The sequence below is a fragment of the Pezoporus occidentalis genome, unplaced genomic scaffold (genome assembly GCF_034315485.1).
Source record: "Pezoporus occidentalis ecotype Australia unplaced genomic scaffold, CSIRO_AGI_Poc_V1 ctg19, whole genome shotgun sequence".
NCBI classification, from domain to species: Eukaryota; Metazoa; Chordata; class Aves; order Psittaciformes; family Psittacidae; genus Pezoporus; species Pezoporus occidentalis.
In genome coordinates this window covers 8,027,392-8,046,674 of record NW_026913748.1, presented here as the reverse complement: position 1 = coordinate 8,046,674, position 19,283 = coordinate 8,027,392, and the positions used below count along the sequence as shown (strand labels likewise).

General features: G+C 49.1%; 1 protein-coding gene across 4 annotated transcripts in view; it reads right to left on the bottom strand.

The window, feature by feature from the left end:
- Positions 1-726: 726 nt before the first annotated feature.
- The window catches only part of LOC134162616 (chromatin remodeling regulator CECR2), a 104,816-nt gene continuing 86,259 nt past the window's right edge, over positions 727-19,283 (bottom strand). For 3 of the 4 annotated variants that reach the window (XM_062616659.1, XM_062616661.1, XM_062616662.1), the window contains 10 exons: positions 18,382-18,511; positions 18,050-18,087; positions 17,855-17,946; positions 17,440-17,566; positions 15,583-16,016; positions 14,381-14,509; positions 13,466-14,288; positions 10,013-11,420; positions 9,059-9,164; positions 727-8,779 (listed from right to left, as the gene is read on the bottom strand). In XM_062616659.1, the coding sequence (XP_062472643.1) occupies positions 8,774-8,779; positions 9,059-9,164; positions 10,013-11,420; positions 13,466-14,288; positions 14,381-14,509; positions 15,583-16,016; positions 17,440-17,566; positions 17,855-17,946; positions 18,050-18,087; positions 18,382-18,511 (3,293 nt within the window). In that variant the 3' untranslated portion in view covers positions 727-8,773. The remainder of the gene's footprint in view (positions 8,780-9,058; positions 9,165-10,012; positions 11,421-13,465; positions 14,289-14,380; positions 14,510-15,582; positions 16,017-17,439; positions 17,567-17,854; positions 17,947-18,049; positions 18,088-18,381; positions 18,512-19,283) is intronic. The other variant, XM_062616660.1, reaches the window with a different exon arrangement.

Here is a 19,283-nt window from a genome sequence, read left to right as displayed (position 1 = left end):
ACAGCAGGCACCTTCCCACACAACACGGTAGGGCCATTTCCCAGATCTGATGCCAAAACCCCCACAAGGAAGAGCTCTGTTGTCTTTAAACACCTCTGTGCTGCCAGGGCTGCAGCCACTCCCCATCTCACATGGGAGATTTAATAAACAGTGAACAGCAAGTGCTGCTTTGACATCTAATACGGATTAGGACCACCTCACATGAGCTGGAAAGGCTTCTCATTCCTCTAACAGCCCCTGAGGGGCATCACACTCTATGCTGCTTAGCATTAAAAAAGCACAAAGGGGAACTGCATAGGCTACATCAGTGGCTCCTTCATAGCAACATCACTCTGTGGGGTTTAAGGGCAATCACCCTTTTTAAAGCAGAGAGGTTTTGGGGGAACAGGCTACCTGTGCCCCTAGACTGTGTGGTGTTTTGGGGGAGGAAGCAGGCTTTCCAAGCACACCAGGGGCTCGGGGCGGGGAAAGCAGTGACACCATCTCATTTCCACAGTGGGGTTGTTCATAGGCAGACAGCTGTGCTTCAGAAAGGGAAATGATCCCAATTAGCTTTCCAGGTGCTCTTTTGTAAATAGATTTCAGGTGGTACAACCATGTCTGACTGCAGTCCAGGGCTCTGTCTCTCTGAAGAAAGCTGTGTTCCCCCCAACCACACCCCCCCCCCTTACAAGGGCAGAGGGAGACCATGCAGGAGACAAGAAAACACACATACAGCGAGGGTGATTGCTATTTTAAGAACTTACTTTATACAAAATAACCAATTCATATGGAAATAAAATCTACAGACCTCCAAGGATCAAGCTTTTAAAAAAGTTCTTTAAAAAAATTACCCAACACACAGTATTAAACTAACTATTGAGGTAACTGTCGCTCTTGGGGAACAAAGGTAATCAGCAGACCAAGACAAAATATACACAATATAAAAATAAATAGCATTCCCCTTTCCAGTATCGACCAGGAAAGTTCACACAACTTTGCAGCAGCAGGAGAGAGAAGAGGATCCCTGACACTGTGCTCTACGGGATGGGGAGGGAGGCAGGGGCAGGGCTGCCGGGCAGCAGGTGATGGATGGAGAGGTGCAGCACCTCAGCCCCTGCTGGGGAAAGCAACTCCAGCACAAACTCCTTCTTGCACTGAGAAACTCAGGCTATCAAACCCAACCCTTCCTAAACAGCATGGGCAGCCATACAGCTCTGTATTCAGATGAGCAGGACCATGAGTGTTACATCCCACCACCCCGCCAAACACCCCAGTGCAGAGCCCCTTGCAGGTCAGATTCCCCCCACTGAGGGTTGCAGGCAGGGGGCATTTTCACAGCTAATGCCACAGCATTAGCTCACCCTCTGGCTGTCCTGGGACAGTGGCAAGCATTTGACAATGCTTTTGCAGGCTTTTGCCCGAATAGCTGCGAACCCCCTCCCCGCCCCAAACCAAAAAACACAGCAACATAAGAACAGCCTCACCCGACAAGAGAAAGGCCCCCGTTTTCTCCTTGTGCCCCCAACAGACAGATTACATTCTTTACAAACTTACAATAATACAAAAAAACCCCAACATCACCCAACTTCAATAAAAATGAACGTAGTGGCATAGGCTCTCCTGCTACCTGCCCCATCAGTGCCAAATGAAGCAGCAACGGGTCACTCTCCTCCCCCAGAGGCATTAAGTCAGCAGTCTACCCACCCTTCACTCTGTGGCAGCAGCAGACACCCTTCTTCCATGTGCTTGGCTTTGTGGATGAGGATGAACTTCAACTTTCGATTTCCCTTTCTACCTTCCCAAACACAGGAGCAGCAACCAGCTCTCTCCCGGCCACCTAAATAAACCCAACAGCTGCTGGGAAAGCAGGAATGTGGCGTAGATAAGATGCAGGGCCACCAAGAGCACCTTGTTTCCCACTCAAAGAGTAAAGCCCCCCAGTGTGTTTCACAGCCGTTTGCTCCCTGAAACAATATTGGAAAGTCAAGTTACACTGCTGCACATTATTACTGCTCAGAAAAACATCATGCAGCTGTGTTCGTTGATCTACCCAGGAGGAGAGGCAACAGCTTTCATGGTTGTACACAGTATGTGTTTTAAACCTAAGCCCCACTAGAGGTAGACAGACCAGGATCACACGCAGGAGCCCTGCACAGAGGGCAGAAGCAAACCCTCATGCTGGCAGAAGGACAGGCACCACCACGCCAGGATGGCAAACCGCAGGGGCATGCGAGAGAACAACAGTGAGCCACTAGGGACACCTTAATTCCATGAGGAGAGTAAATGCGTACTCCCCACCTGCCTGCCTTATGGAGACAGCTGCCAAGTTCAACCTCCTGCCCTTCTACTCGCATGGGCAGTGAGCTTTCATCTCTGACAGTAACCAACTGTAGCAAAGTGGGCAGAGAGAAAGAAACTTGAAAGCTAGGAAAGGGAGGAGAGAGGAAGTGCTGGCGTGTGACACAAAAGGGGATCAGAGGATTTTCCAGACTAAGAGTTGAGCACTGAGCTCTTGTAGCTGCCTGGTTGGCTTCAGAAAGGGAGGTTGCTCCTCTGATGTACTCCACAGTGTTTGAGTGCAATAGGCGTCTGCTTTCCTCTTACCGACTTGAAGGCCAAATGAGTCCCTATTGGGTGTTTGGTCTACCTTTATCCACAGCAAGGGAATTTTGCCCACAGGGAGTCAGTTCTAGTTTTATTTAGAAGATATACCACTTACTGCCCTTCTGCTAGCGAGCCAAGTGTTTCCAAATGGAACGGGCAAAGGACAGAGGGACTCACTAGAGTTGGTGAAATCCCAATTAATCCCTAACCCTAATGAATCCTTCCTCCCCTCTTCCACTGGTGGATGTAACTCTTGCTCTCTCCTGGACACACTGTCCACTTTGACATCCACATTTCAAACACAGGAAGACTGTTGCCGAAACAAATTTAGGGCACTGCTGCAAATAAAGGGAAAAAAACCCTCAACTGATGCCAGGCCATCAGTGTTAAAACTACAAAACGCTTCATGGTCTCTCACACACTGCATGTGAGCTAGGATAGGACAGTAACCAAAACCAGAACAGCACCATGCAGCTCACTACACCTGCACTTCGAAGGTACACTTGTACGTTGCTATCTAGTTTCAAACACACGAAACCTTGTCCTGAATCTCCTAGGGGTGGAGCAAGCCTTGCTCTTGTCATCCCAGCAGTTCCTCTTTGGAGACAGCTGGAAATCGGTCCCTCCCCAGATCTTTTTCAGAGGGAGGTGGGCAGCAGGGAGTGAAAACCAGGATGCGTAGTTCATTATGTGCTGGCTAAAAGCTTTTTACTTCCGCATGGGCGGCAGGGGTCCTGCCAAGCCCAAATGTCCTTTACCCCCATCTGTATGTTAAACAGGTACAGATGGGGAAAGGCTGGAAGGTCAATGTTTGAGATGCTTTCTCAGTTACAATGAGCACCCGCCCTTGATGCTTGTCACATGGCCTGCAGCTGCACTACTTTTCCAGCCTGCTGTCTCCATCTCAGCCTTACAGAAAGGATACGGCACTCACACACCTGCCCTTCAACCACCAGCATGGATTTACAGCAGGAATTCTGCAAGAGCAAACTCCTTTACCACCAATGAACTGCAGTGACAACTTTTTGAGGGGTTGCCCTGATTAAGCACAGATGTAGTTGCATGGTTGCATGGAACTGGGAGCAACCATGCCATCACAAATCCCCCTGCTTGTCTTCTCCGAGCCACCCCTTGGGATGGTACTTCCCTGTCAATCAGTTTGGCACCTTCTGAGAAATTCCACAATGCATATTGCAGCACCGTCTCCTTGGAAAGGGAAAACAGAACAAAGCCATCAAGAGCAAAGCAACCGCCCTGGCTGAACACAGAGATGCACAGAAGACTGTCAGAGATCAGTAGAGGGAATAAAGGAAGGTTGTTTTCTCATTATACTTCCATTTTAAACGGAGAAGCGTTGGGGTGAGAAGCTGCAGGAGAACTGCCTCAGTCAGCAGAATGAAAGACAGCCTCTGTGACTAGCTTTCAGATAAGACATCAAGAAGCTGATAGCTCTCCAAGACCCCGAGAAACCACACTTACAAAAATATACACAGGAGATTAGTTTCAGAAAGTCTGCATGGGAAAGGCATTTGGCGGATGAGAAAGAATCAGAAGCTCTTCCAAGAAAAGTGTCTCCATGTACTTTAAAGTCGCAAATCAAACCAGTTGGGCCTTGAAGCTTCAAATTTACTTTCCTCTTTTGTCCTCCTCATTGCAGGCTGGTGCCTTGGATTGCTACCAAGAGGTTTGGTGGGTCACACCATGGAATTTATAGACTGCAAACTTGTGCTAGACACAGCTAAAAATCACTGCAAAGCCTCAAGTGACTGGCCTTCTTAAAAGGCTTAGTTGAATTGCCAGGGCCTGCAGTCCTTCAGATGCCCAAAGCTTCCAGAGTCCCAGAGGGAGTTTATACAGTGACATTTACAAGTGGCAATTGAGCATCTCAGGAGCTTGGGAACACCACACACCACTTGTGAAGGAGGAGGTGGTGGGGAGAACAAGAGGCTAAAAATCCAGAGTAGCATACAAAGCTTTTTTTGAGAATACTGGAAATCTTTGTCATGCTCAAGCATGGTCAGCATCATTGTTCTATGCACGGTATAGTCTTAAGTTTAAGATGAAATCTGTAATTATAGAAAAACACATCCTCTGTATGGGAAAAGTAATAGCTACAGGAAACTCTGCAAAGTTGCTAGCTCAGGATGCCTTCTGAAAAAGGATCGACTGGTATATATCATACTACAGCAATGCTGGGGGATGAGAAAGAGGGCTTCCAACCAGAGTCTGGAAGTTCCTAATTGTGTTAAAATATTATGTAAGATAGGGACACTAGTATGGCATTCAAAACCTAGGATGTTTTAAAATGCAGATACATTTCTCCTGCGCTGCATGCCAACCCTTGGCATAAGCATATAAAGAACTGCCATTTTGCTCTTTTATAGATCCCTCTTTAAACCAGTGTCTTTCACAATATCCACAAAGCAGGCCTGTGCAGCATGGGATGGGAAACCATAAACTATAAAACTGATGTTTTCTGCTGCTCCACACGTGTTTCCACACCGGCAATCTGCTCTGTGCCCTCTGAGGAGGGGCCAATTTTCTCTGATTTGCTCAGATTGTATGTACCTAGTGAGATAGAGCTCTGATTTTAGGGGGATCCCTAAATATCACCATAAAAGAAGAAAACAAATCCCAAACACTTATGAACAAAGCATTTGTAAGTCTGGAAACTCTGAGCTAAGATTCCACAGGCAGCTCTCTACCTTACTGTGTCCTGTCCCCAGGATAGCCCTTATCCCTGTAGCCCAGCCATAGTTCCCCTAGGCTATATTAGTACTTTTCTAATATAAACCATGTGTCCTTACAACAGCAGCTTGTTAGTCACTTTAATAAGAATTACTGACTACATCAAAAGCCATTTACCTAGAAACCCTCCCAAAAGGAGTCAGTCACTAATCCGTTTTGTCTACCATCCACAAGTTAAACCCTTCTCCCAGATTTGCATTATATCAGGTAAGGGGTAATATCTTCATGTCACACACTCCACATAAGATCCTCAGGGTATCTGTCACTGTCCAACACTCCACTATGCTCTCCAAGCAGACCACAAGTAATTCTTGTTCTTATTTGTTCCCTGTTTTGATCTGGGCTTGGTACTCATCCAGATACCATGACCACTAGGAACCATGATTTCAGTGCCAGTTCCAGCTGAAGGCCAAGAGTGCTTCAGCTTGCTTAGTTGTTTTTTTTTGTAGCTTCTAAAAACCTCCTGTTTCACAAAGTTCACAACAAGCTGAATGAAAGGCACTTCAAATATTTGGGTAATGAGACAGAAGACACAGGCTGAAGTACAGCAGGGGTGGATGGAAGAACCTACATTCACATTTCCAGAATTTCAAATACTTTGCTACAAGTTACATTTTACAGTTCCTCTATTTTTAAGTGTGCTATTTCCAATCCTTTTTCTACCTACAATGAACTAAAGATTGCTTTACAAGGAGAAGCAACTGTGTTTTCCTTTGTCTCAGGTTTATTGTCTTGAAGAGCTGCTACACTTGGTGTTTTTCATATATACCTGCAACTGCTTCAGTATCTCCCTTCAGTAGGAGATCTAGGCCTGCATTTCAGAGCAGCTTGGGCACCTCTGAAAACCCACTGCCAGCTGATGAGCCAGCAGCAGACCCTCAGATCTAGGACTATTTCAGATGAGCCATAGCACAATGTTCTTGGCTAGGGAGAGCAGCTACCTGGTTCTCAGTCAATAGACAACCTTCAGGATCATCTATTCCAGTTTACACCAATCCACCAGTGACAATTGCTTCTTGACAGATCAGCACAAATGAAAAGGAAAAAAGAAATCCACCCCCCAAAAAATCTCCCTTTTGTAATGGCATCTATAGATAGGCATTGTAAGTGATTCACATTATATTGAAGTCTTCCTTTGTTGAGGGACCAGCTGTCCCAGGCAACTCGAGGTTCTAAGCAGACAGCAGCTATAGTTCACAGGCTAGCAGCAGCAGTGAGTAACAAAAACTGCATTTATAATCACACTTGAGGGAATAGCATGAAGAAGTTTAACTCCTGTTAGGCTTGGAAAATGCCTTGGCCCTGCACACCTCAGAGGCAAAAGTACTGTAGCAACAGAGCAGTGGAAGTTATTGGTAAGAGGGCATAAATGTGGTGGCCCTTCCCTGTTCTAATTATTTTAAGAGAGAAATATTCTCATCTTTTAGGATTTTTGTGCTTATAAGAGCTTAGGACAGAAGGATAATGGCTCAGTTAGATGCTACCTGATGTTTGCTCAAGCAGCTTTGCCAGCACATGGTAGATCTATACAGCAGGACAAAGGCAGTACAGTCATGCATGCTAGTGCAATCCAGCTGAAGATAGAGGTGATAGCACCATCCAAGACAACAAAGCAGCCAGAAAAATTCTCCAGAAACTTCCAAAGACCCTCTCCTAGCTGGTAGCACAGACTAAAGGGCACACTGCTCTGTCCTCACTTCTAGTGCTCTTGCTAGCATGATTTGTCCAACACATCAGTACATCCTCCCTTTAACCATACCCCTGTACCCCTCAGTGCAACCAGCAGCCTGCCCACTAGGGCTATGGTCCCAGCAGATCTTGCTGCCCTGCCTTGTGATGTAGAGACTCCCCTGTTTTACCCCAGCTCCCCCAAGAGTTATCAAATCTGTTTGCCTGTTAGCTTTAAGGTGTGAATAAATGCAGATGAGATTCCTACTGAATTTATTTGCTAAACCTGCCTTTGAACACCAGTGGCTGACAAAGTACTGCAACCGGTACAAGAGGAAAGCCCCTATAGAATGCATGCAGCCAAGTGAAGCTGCCACTAGCCCTGTAGGACCTGCTGCTACCTATCAGTGATGACAAAGTTAAACCAACTCAACTCTAGCATACTGCCCTCTCATCCCTCAACCTCTGAGACATGCAACCTCAACATCTGATTTGGAATCAGTGTTTTCTGATTCACCTGCAACTTGCAAATGCCAAATCCAACTCCACAGGCCAACAAATGGCTCACATTGCATTAAACCAACAATTCCATTCCACTAAAGCAGCCTCATGCTCTTCCTCCACAGGAACTGAGAGTGGTCAGGAACACTGGGGTACTGCCTGCTTTGCAGCTGCTAAGAAGTGAATATAGCCAAGGGTCAGAGAAAGAACTTGGCTCCTGCCCTTAGGCAGCAGGGCACTACAGATTTGCACAGTTTGTTCTACTGGACAGGTGCCACTCCACCAGCAGCTGCATTGGTTTCACCAAAAATAGGCTAAGATGACCAGTTATGCCATTTTTTGTTTTCCAGAGCACACATTTCTCCTATCAGAAAGGCAGAAAGGGTACTATACTAGCAGAAGGGACGATGCCCTGAGTGTCCCATTCTGGTTTCAATTCCTGGTCCTGGTTTCCTTGTTCCCCCATGCTGACAGGAGCTGGAAGTGCACTCAGGCCCTGGATCCAGAGGGGCAGAGGTGGGGGTGAGAAGAGAAGGAGGAAGAAGACAAGAGAAAGAGGAGGACACATTATGCTCCTGAGCAATTCCTGCTACTAAGTCAACCAACCATTGGGTCATATCTTGGTTGCAGAGGACAGGAAGGAGGACAGCAAGTCATCCATCATTCATTCCCTCCCCTCTCCCCCCAGACCCTCACTGTATCCTGAAAGATTTCAGTGTGATATGATTGTAAACAGTTAAGGATTCCTCCAGTGCTAAGCCCACTACAAGCTGGGCCCACCCCCTCCCCCATTATGTACAATACATTCACCAACAACAGAAATTTATTTAAAAAGGCAACAGGTTAAATTCTGTAAACTGGATCCAGCTCCAAAACACACATGTTAATACTACAAGTAAAATTCCATCATCGTCCTCTTCCACCCTGAAAAATATACCTGAGTTTAGCAGTCAATGAACATTTCTGCCCCCACCCCCACCCTCCCCCCACCCCAAAAATCCCTCAAACCCTGAATGAGACGCAGTCTCTGGTCACGGAAAGCCACCAGAGTGTGATGCTCGCCCTGTGGTGGCGAGCCAGCTGCTCGGCTGGCTGGGGCCCAGCACCGCTCCAGGTTCCCAACACAAAAGCCATCGCAGCACTGTGTTCCATGCATCCAGGAAGCTACATGCTGCTCGGGTCAGGGGAGGTGGGAGGAAGGCCTGCCCCTCCTCCCCCTTGTCCAAATCGTGCGTGGCTTTCGTCTTCATGAGGTCCTTCCTTCCTCGGACTAGCTCTGGAAGAGGAAGAACAAGAGTTGGAGGCTTTAACTGGCAGCTTTAGAAAGGAATAACCTCATGACTGCATGCAACCAGTTCAAAGCTAGCACTATCGGAACACCTAGATTACATTTTACAACCAGCTGAGACCATAGAGACATCCCCAACTCCTCTACATAGCACTAGTTCACTTCCCAGCTTCCCCCAGCGCTTCCCACTTCATCAAATACTTCTCTTTTAACCAGTGGGAAGGGAAAGACTTGTATGTGAACTCTACTCTCTCTAGCAGCCCTTACTTGATCCAGAGGCAATGCTGATGGTTTTTGTGACGTCAAATCTTCCCGGGACATGGTTGCTGTAGGCATCTTTGGGAAGGGAACTTGAGCCTGATGCATTTGCATTCTGGAGCCAGGTTGAATAGAGAGAGTTTTAGCACATGAACTCAAGAGCAAATCCCATTACTTCATTGAAAGCATACATAAAACATTCACATACAAGCATGCACCTTGTGTAAACTTCTTTCTGGCTTCCCCCAAAACACAACCTTTAATCTATGCCACCCTCCCAGTGGCTTAGTTGCAAGCCAAGCTCCCTGAATACTAGATGGAGGACTGTCATGCCGGGACTTTGACAAAGCTTTAACAGTGGAATCATATTTATAAAATCCGAACAGGGAATTTTTGGAGTAGCATAGCTTTCCACGTAGGAATAAAACGTGATACGCACAGTCTCAGTGAGAAGTAATTATCTGTCAGGGAAATTTGAGACAGAGAGGAAGGACAAAGCAAGAGGAGGGGAGAAAAAGGGAGCAACATTACTTAAGTAAAGGGATTCATAACAAGAGGCTAACTTCTACTTTAGTTAGCTACTCTGCCCCACTATGAGAAAGATGTGATAAAATACTTGCAAAGATAAAGGCAAGAGTCCATTTGATTAGGAGATGCACAACCCTGAATAATGCATTAACAAACACTGACAGATAAAACAAAGCACTGGTGTGGGGATGGATGGGACAGGTTAACTGGTCTCCGTGTTAGCAATTGCCACTTGTTTTTAAGGAGTTGTACGAGACTCTCTCCAGCTTAAGAGACCTCGCACTCCAAAGGTCTAACAGTCACCAGTCAGCCTTTCAACTTTGCTTGCCATCTCCCCTGACTTCAAGCATTATCCTTTCAAGGATATCCAACACTTATCATCACAGGGCTTCACCCCCCTCCCGCCTTGCCTTCTCGCAGAAAACACGATCTTACCCCGAGGGTCTATACAAGTCCTGGGGTGGCCCCCCCATGCCACTTCCACTGCCTCTCTGCTCCATCAGCAAGGCCTGAAAGTGACCTACGTTCTCCTCTCGGCAGCGGTACAGGGGTCCCTCCTGAGAGAGGCCGTTAGTCTGGCTAGAGACCGGATGATGAGATAGGTGAGCATTCATGGGCGATCCATATGTCCTGGGCTGGAAATGACTGGCGGGATGCCGGGATGCATAAGGAGAGCCAGTCTGTAGCATGACCCCATGGGGAGGGAAAGCTGATGGGCCGAATCCCATCCCCGAGCCCAGGTGTGGTGGTGGGGCTCCGTAGAGGAACTCCCCTGCTGCCACCGAGCTCTGCCTCTTTGTGGCTGCATTGTGGTTGTCCAAATCAAGAAACTCTTTGGGACTCTCTGGTCTTTCCTGGGACTCCTCGGACTTCTCATCTTCAGGCCCCAGATCCTGCCCATCGCTTGGAGAAACCTCTTTGGCACTCGCTATGTCCATGCGGTTGGGAGAGGCCAGGGCAGCGCTCAGCGCCTCGCAGCCCTGCAAGCCACTGGTGGACCCCCGGTCCGGGAAAAGGGGTCTGGCCAGGGATGGATGGGCAGTGGGATGCCCGCTGGGGCTGGCCTGGGGATGGAGAGGCCTCTGCCAGTCCGAGTAGCCCTGCGGACAGGCATAGTAGGGCGGTCGCTGGTAGTGGTGGTAGGAAGGTTGAGGCTGTGGCTGGTAGGGGTAGGGCATGCCCTGGGGGGGCCGATACCGGGGGAAGATGCCAGGGTGGGCACTGCTTGGCTGGAAACCCCGTGGAGGAAAATGCTGAGGGTGGGAGGCAGGAGGAGGAGGCTTTCCCCCCATCATGGGACCGAACCCCTGCAAGCCTGGGTTGATGTGGTAACGCCCAGCTGAATTTGGGTATTCCAGACCAGGCATGTAGAGAGGGTGGAACTGGTTGGGGGAAGCTCCCATGGAGCTGGCATCCATGCCAGGGAGGCCAGTGCCCTGTCCCATGCAAGGTACAGCTGCTTCAGGCAGAGCCTTCCCCCCACCACAGAGGGGCTTCTCCAGCAGGTTGGCAGCGAGCCCCTTCCCCTCGGCATCAGATGCTGGCCCCTCGCCCGCTGCCCCATTCTCAGGCAGGGGACCGCCTCTCTCAGAGGTGTGCACCAGGTCCCTCACACAGCCTGGGCCACTGGCATAGCTGCTCTCCGCCGGCCACGAGCCTTTGCCCTGTCCTGCCTTCAGGTCGCCCTTCACACTGGAACCATCTCCCTCCCCATCTGGGGGCAAGGCGTGCCTGGTGCACTCCATGGGCAGTGGGGGCTTGGGATGAGGTAGGATTTTGGCGTAGGCTCCGTCGGGAATGCCAATGCACTGAGCCTTCTCGTCCATGCCTGCTGGTGGCTCTACTGGAAGTGAGGAAGAAAAAGTCACACATTGGTCTAACTTCAGAAAATGGCCCTCCCAGCCCAGCACATGCACACACCTACTCACACTCCACCAAAGCACACGTGCCAAAGATTAATTCATGCCAGCTTAACCAGGTGTACTAAAATAGCCTCTCAGCATCCTCTGCTGTTGCTAACCCAAGCTGCTGGGCAGCTCTGTCCAAGGTGTCCCTAACACTCTGTTGCAAATGCATGAGAAAAATGGGCGACCTTCTAAAGCCATGAAGGTCCTTATGCTGTACGCACTCAAAAGCCTATAAAGTTCCACCTTCTACTCTGCCTCTCTACAGGACTGCTGGAGCATGGCATCAGGACAGCTGCTCTTCTGCAGGGCCTCCCTCCCACACCCACCACAATCTTCCCTTCAGAGACCTTTAGCAATTCTGAAGTGCATTTTCGCAGAGGTAGGTGACCTTTAGCAGCTGTTCCATTTCAAAGAACTCTTTTAAAAACTACTTGTGAGGCTGCACCTCTCTTGGAAGAAGATAGCACATGTGGACTGAACTCTCAAGATACAGGCACGCCGTAGTTTGCAAGTAAGTCACGCATCCATTGGAGTAACACTGCACACGTGGATTTAGTCTGACACAGGGGCGGGCAGAGGCTGCCTAACAGAGAGGCAGAATTGGGAAATAACACTGTGGGGTCCACATAACAGCAAGATAAGAATCTGGAGTAACAGCAGCTTGATTTCAGGCTGTGTTGCCCCTTCTGGTCCACAAACCCCACTTGCCCACAGCGTGGCAGAAGCACTACCACAACCAAGATGCTGCAAAGCCTATTGCAGCCATATTTTAACCAACTGTGATTTGGAGATGCGACTGCTCTGCCCTGCAATCACTCAACATCCTCCCCCAGTCTCTGTTCTATATCCAGCACAGTTAAATGATGATGACTTTTAAGCAATGCCACACAAGGAAAGAGTTTGCTCCTAGCGCAAGGCACACGAGGGATCCATAAAAGATGCAAGGGTTTTGATCTCTAGTTTACCAGCTAGAATTAATGAAAAGAAAATTTTTTTTTGATCTCTGGGGTTTTTTGATCTCTGCTTTAGGTTTGGTTTATTTTTAAGTTGGGCTTTTTTTGATGTCTAGTTTACCAGCTAGAATGAAATTCAACTAGAGAGAAACTTGTGATGGTGCACGTGACACACTGCCGTCCCACCTGAATCGACACAGCTGCTGTGGAGAAGCCATACTCAAAGAAGTATATTTAAACCATTTATTCACATAATGTCTTCTTTTTCTTACCTAACTCTCTGTAGATCCCATTTTTATATTAATTCCAAGTGAGCTCTAGAAGCACCACAGCCTATGCTTTGCATTTGCACCCCAAGGCAAACTGATAGCTTGCAGGTACAGCTGGGACAGAGGGGACCCCTGGCAAGCTACAGTGAAACAAAACAATCTTAGAAAGTCTAAGTGATGGCTGGAGTAGGAAATATATTCCAATTCAGATTAAAGAAATACACACATGTAAAAACTGAATGCTCCATCCCTAGTGATGCTCAAGGCCAGGTTGGACAGGGCTTTGAACAACCTGGTCTAGCGGAAGGTGTCCCTGCGCACGGCAGGGGCGTTGGAACTGGGTGATCTTTAAGGTTCCTTCCAACCCAAAACAGTCTGTGATTCTGGGATTTTATTTAATCAAGATTTTAATTATTTTCTAGAAAAGAAAACCCTGCTTTTGTTGCTGAGCTTCAGCCACTGCTTAAAATTGACTCTGGCAAGCCTGAAGATCAGGGCATATTCTCCACTTCTCTAGGAGCACAAGTCCAAATAAAGCCACATTTGCAGCACAGCACATCTGTATGACAGTCAAGGTTTGGGTCCCTAGAAATTTGGAGCCCAAGAGCAACAAATCCAGTCTGAGGGTGCTCCTGCCTGCTCCCCACAACTGCACACCAGCACGGAATGGGAAATGGTTGCACTGTCCAGCAGGTGGGAGGGATGCGTGTCAGTGAGCGGGGCAACAGATACAGGCGGGAAGGTCACTGGAGAGGTTACCTTGGTTGCTGTCCATCTCCATGCTCTGTGCGGTGGGATCCTGTGAGCCCCCATTGCCCACGGCAGGCTTTGGGGGCTGCACGCCGGCGGCGGAGGCAGCGTGAGCCAGCTGCGGGAAGGGCCCGGGGAGGTGCGGCGGCGGCGGCTGGCGAGGGTGGTAAGGCACACCCGGCGGGCACACGCGGGAGGACAGCTGCTGCATGGCGATCATCTCCGGGCTGTCCATCATGGACTCCCCGCCCTGGCTCCCCCTCTGAACCTGGGGCGGTCCCCCAAACAGAGCAGCTGGTGGCTGTGGCATCCTCTGCCCCGTGGCTTTCCCGGGCGGTCTGATATATCCTGAGGGAGGCACCCCGTGAGGTAGGAAATTGGACTGCTCAGTCCACTGGCTGGGAGGCAGTGGTGGCCTCATGGACCGCGGGTCCATCATATGACCCAGGGTGCGGGGCTGGAGAGAGGGCCCCGGCCCCATGGGCGCCTTCTCCTCTGGCCCCACAGTGCCCTGGGCGGTGGGGCCGTGGCTGCCGTTCCATAGGGCTGGGTGTGCGCGGTTCAGGTACTTGTAGGGCCGGTACATGTGCCCTGGGGGGACCTCCGAGCCCTCCGGCGGCCTCATGGGGGGCCCGTTGTGCCTCGGGGGAAGGAAGCCCTGCTGGAACTGGGCTGGTGGGTACACAGCGTCTGGCGGGGGGCCGCTCATGCGCCCCAGCTGCAGGGCGCCTGGCCGGGGGCTGAGGCCAGAGACGTGGGTCGGTCCTGCGCATGCCTGCTTCTCTGGGGCTGCCAGCCTGTGCCCGCGGTGCTCGCTCAGTCCCACGGCCGGCTGGGGAGGAGGGAGAAAGAGATGGGGGGTTCTCAGTGAGAGCCATCCGGCAGGGCCTGGGTACTGGATCCCTTGGCTGTAGTGGTTCTTACCTGCATGGAGAAGTGCTGGTGCTGCTGGACCGGGTCTCCAGGATGGGGCTCAGGCACTCGCGGTGAGCCGTACAGTTTGGTGGGATCTGATCCATGCAGGGGACCAAACGTTCCTGGCACAGCTGGTCTCTGGGGGACAGGGAGAGGTGCAGGAGGGAGCAATGAAACGGTTTGTGGACCACAGAAAAACTGCAGAGCTGCTGCAGGCGGGGGGAAGCCAAGGCTGGAGTAACCACAGGAGCAGATGAGCTTTTTGGAGGTATACATGAAAAACCTGTGGTCTCTTTTCTACAAGGTGACACACAGCCCTCCTGCCAAAGTCACTCTCTCACTCCCCATCCATATATCCCTGAGCTCAAGGTTGCAGTACACACACTTGTCACCCAACTACTTAGGGGCAAGCAAGAAGACTGGAGGGGGCAGTGGTTCACTCTGAGGACCATGCAAGAGTAAGCAAGCAGGTCAATGGGGTAAATGAACGTGCTGGATTTCCTTCACAATGCTTGTTGCCTCCAGCTCTCCTACTGCCTCCCACTATCTGCATCATAAGAATTGCTCTAAAAGGATGAAGGGTAGCCTGGATCTCAGAGAAGCAGATGATACACCGCACCCACAGGAAATTGCTAGTTGCAGTGGAAAAGGCAGTGAAAGATGGGCGAGGAACAGCCCAAAGGGGAGGCAGAACAGGTGGCATTCAGAGAAGAAATGGGCTAAAAGGAGGTCACTGCTGCTGTCCAGGGTGGCCTTGTGTTTGGTTTCATTTACTGCTTTTATAAATACTCAAGGCACGAAATACACACAGATGGCACAAAGCTATCAGGCATCTGTAAGCAACTGAGACAAAAGAAGACTGGCTTGTTGAGCATCATAAAACTGGAGATTAAGAAAGGAAATACAACTGCTTTCCATGCACAATGGGGTAACTCTCCAAGGAGAGAACTGGGGGAGCCAGGGCCAGCGCAAGCCCACATAGGGACTTGCTGGTTTTGAGAAGCATCATAAGATTGTCCCCAGCTCCTGTGGCAAAAACTGAAGCTGTACCAGTTTAAATCTAGGGGCTAGAAACCATAGCCCTGACCCTTAATCTCTGGGAAAAGGTTATTGTGACACAGGAGGGATTTCACAGTCAAGAGTTCCATTCCCCTTTATTTCCCTCCCTCCGCAGGCTTGATGGGTAAAGAACAGCAGAGCCTGCTCCTTACCATCTGTCCGGGATGTGGTACAGGGCTGGGCATGCCGCCATACTGCAGAGAGCGAGGGAAACCTCTCCCATTGGAAGGACCTACTTCTCGAGGAGGCTGCATTGGGTTGCCACTCTGATCGTCTGCAGAGGACGAGGAGAAGGAGGATGAAGAGGAAGAGGAGGAAGAAGCAGGAGCCCTGGAAGCAGCTCGATATGGTGGAGGTTTTCCTCCATTTTCCAGGCGTTGCTGCCTTTTCCCTGCTCCATCTGGGTCTCGAGACCGAGTCCAAACATTGCCTGTGCTGGAGCGGCCAGTCCGCCTGCTCCTCTTCTCTCGTCTCCCGTCTTCTCTGATCCAAAACTCCTCATCTGTGTCTCCATCTTCCCCAGGGAAGTGCTTCATCATTGCTCGGTGGAAACACCTCTCTAAGTTGTAAGCCATCTTGGTATATTCTGCAGTCAAAAAACCCCAACAACATCAGGGACAGAGGCTTACAGAGAAAAGCAATTAAGTAGCATCAGACTTTCCCCATCAGATAAATCACCTCCCCTCCACCAAGTTTATTCGAGGAAGACTTTTGTTTCTAGCTAGTCAACTTTGGTTTATGTTCTCAAACTTTATAAGCAACACAGCACCAGATTTGTTCAGTAACCCCACCAGAGGACAGGCACACAGGCATGACAAAGTACCATTAGCAGCACAGCCTGCAGAGTCAGCATTAACTCAGTGTTCCAGCGTAGTGCCAAGAATTACATTATGAGAAGCACCACCTCTGCTTGCAGAGATGTGTGACCTGCACAGTTAGCCAACAGAGTGCTGAGAGAAGAAATGTGAATTTCCAGCAATGCTCTTTGATTACATTCAGAGGCTTTTCTTGGACTTGTTCAAATCTCTGATGTATGCTACAGGACAGAGGAAAATGAGCAAATATATTTATCTATGTACAGTTTCTAAAGCACTTGCTGACCCCGACACAAAAACTGTTGCCAACACCAGTGTCCCTGTTGCATCATTTACACAGGACAGTTCTGCTCAGAGGGGCTCTTACTTTTCATCGGAATGGATAGGAAGGAATAGAGATGCGAGAGGTATTAATGACAAGGGCTTGAAGCAAATGACTTTCCAGTTATTTCCACCAAACTAACCCTGGAGTTCCTCGGGAAACAGAGCTCTCCCAGTGGCAGTGCAGGAATGCTTTTACCTGGGGCCCACAGCAACAAGCTGGGTAGCTCTACGTATTTTCCCTTTCAAGGCGGTGCTAGTGAGACACAGTCTGCAGTGATGACCCACCATATGGGAACTGACTTTTTACCTAAGCGACACATAGAATTTTAATTGGCATAGCAGTTAAACCCAGGGCTTCCCATTTGCAGACTCATTTTATTCACTCAGTAGTAAAGGAATCCAAAACCTACATTTTTCCATCCCAAGGACTACAACTGTGGTTCATTTCTCACTTTTCTGTGGTACTCAACAAAACCTGGGAGCTAGCCACACTCCAGACTCCAATGCTTTTCAAAGTCTGTGTTAGGTATTATGAGAAAGAAAGGCACATGTATACACACAGGCACATGAAGGAATGAGCTCAGAAAGAAACAGACTATCTTCTCTTTGTATATTCTGTCTTCACCCTCTACCAATATGGAGCCCCTTAGTGTGCCATGACCCAGTTTGGCATGACCAAATTGTGCTAAAAACCTCACTAAAACCCCAGGCCTTTTTACTCAGGGGCTCCACCTCTTTTGTTCAGCCTTCCAAAAATACCCTGAAAGTGAATGAGCACAAATCAAGTGCTGGTGAGTAGGAAAAGATCACTGCTTACTTGCTTTAACTGAGCACTGCAAATAGACAAACTTAGCATCTTACTGCTCTTACCACTGCCTTCACCATTGTACTTAAGACAGTTCCTGAACATGGTCTTCATATCGCCCACAAATTCTTCCTTGGTACAGTACTGACCTCCATTCAACTTCTTCTCCATGCTAGAGATGTCCATGGGGGCCTGAAATGCAACAAAACCTCCCTTCAGTTACAGCAAGCGCAGTGGGGCTTACAAAGTTGCATAGCTAGCTTCCTCATGTAAGGGGAAAGGAGAGTGGAGTCTGCTCTCTTGAAAGAGGTAGCCTCTCATCTTTGGTTTCCTTGATTTGTAAGGTTTAGAAGGGACTACTGGCATCATGTAGTTTGACTTCCGAGGGTAACATAGCCCACAAAACTTCTTAACACTTAGAAAAGGCAGCATCCCAGTCACAAAATGCATTAGTCAAGATGGCTGGACCACCTTCCATACCTTAATGATCTGGTAGTAGTTGGGAGCATACGATTCATCAACAGGTTCCAAGAAGGGCCAAGAGTCCTTGTGAGCCTTTACCACATCTAGAACTGCCAGTAGGCAAAAGAAAGGTGAAAGATTATGCACACACCCCCAGGGCAGCATTTCAGTTTGAGCAAATCATGCAAAGGGGAAAGCTGGGGCAGGACTAACCTTTGTACATGGCTGTGAACTCATCATCAAGTTCAAAGCTGTAATGGGAAGAACAACAGTGAATATGCAGACTGAAGTGAATACGAGACATGCTCTTGTACTTCATTTTCACCCCGTGCACACTGCCAGTGCACGGGGTTGCATGCCAGTTGACAAATAGACCTTATCACAAACACTCCTCTAGCGTGGACCAAACCCAGATGTTTCTCAGTGTACTCCTTGCTGATCTCCAACCTCATTTCTTCCTCCTCACTCCTGTGAATGACTCCTCTGCTTCACAGACTTACTACTTCAATATATTCACATGCTGCAGTGCCCAGCTGTATACTCACAGATCCTTGGTCCTTCGCTCTTCCCTGGTAGGGGAACTGGGATCCAAGTGAGAAAGCTCAGGGGGGAGCTCCTTCCCTTGCGCCAGCAGCCAGGCCCGCTCTTCACGAAGCTTCCTCCTCCTGGCCCGTTCTGCAGTGGGGAAAGAGGAGAGGTGCAAAACCATTCATCACTCCTTGTCAACGTCATCTTGCAGGGAAAATAAAGGCAGATCCTGCAGTTCTCAAGAACGCCAGTAAAACGTCCTTGCTCTTTCTGCAAAAGCAGCAACAGCACAGGAGCAGAGGAGGTGAGAATACAGCACACCATCAACATGCCTCTTCATTTTCCCTTGACTTTACAATCACTGATTCTGAAGCATTATTGTGATACAGATGCTTCCCATGGCATTTTCCAGACAAATTCCCAACTGTGGTGAGATACAAAGAAAGGTGTTCAATGCCCAGAACTAGGCATAGATCAGGGCTATGGAAAGAGCTAGCTTGCTAAGTTATCATCCTTCAGAAGCTTCACCTCAGGCAGGTGAACTCAAGGCAGCTGGTTTACACTGAGGTGGATGAAGAACAGTACTGAGGGAAGGGTGAAGTTCTCCCAGCTGGGAGGCAATGAGAAACTGGGAACATTAATATCCTCCACCATGGTGGCTAGCTTTGGGCAGATTGCTCAGGTAGGCCTTCATGGCCAGCAACCAGAGTGAGCAAGCTGTCACACAGGAGGGCCACTGGGACAGCTTTTAAGAGGTGAGAGACAGGAAGAAGCAATGCTGGTAATATAACCTGTGGTTTGCAACCAGACAGCTGGCTAACAGATTGCTTCATAATAGAACGTTTATGGGCCCGTATGAACCTCATTTCCTTTCTCTTATAGGAAATCTGAATTCATTTGACTTGCTAAACACCTGTGG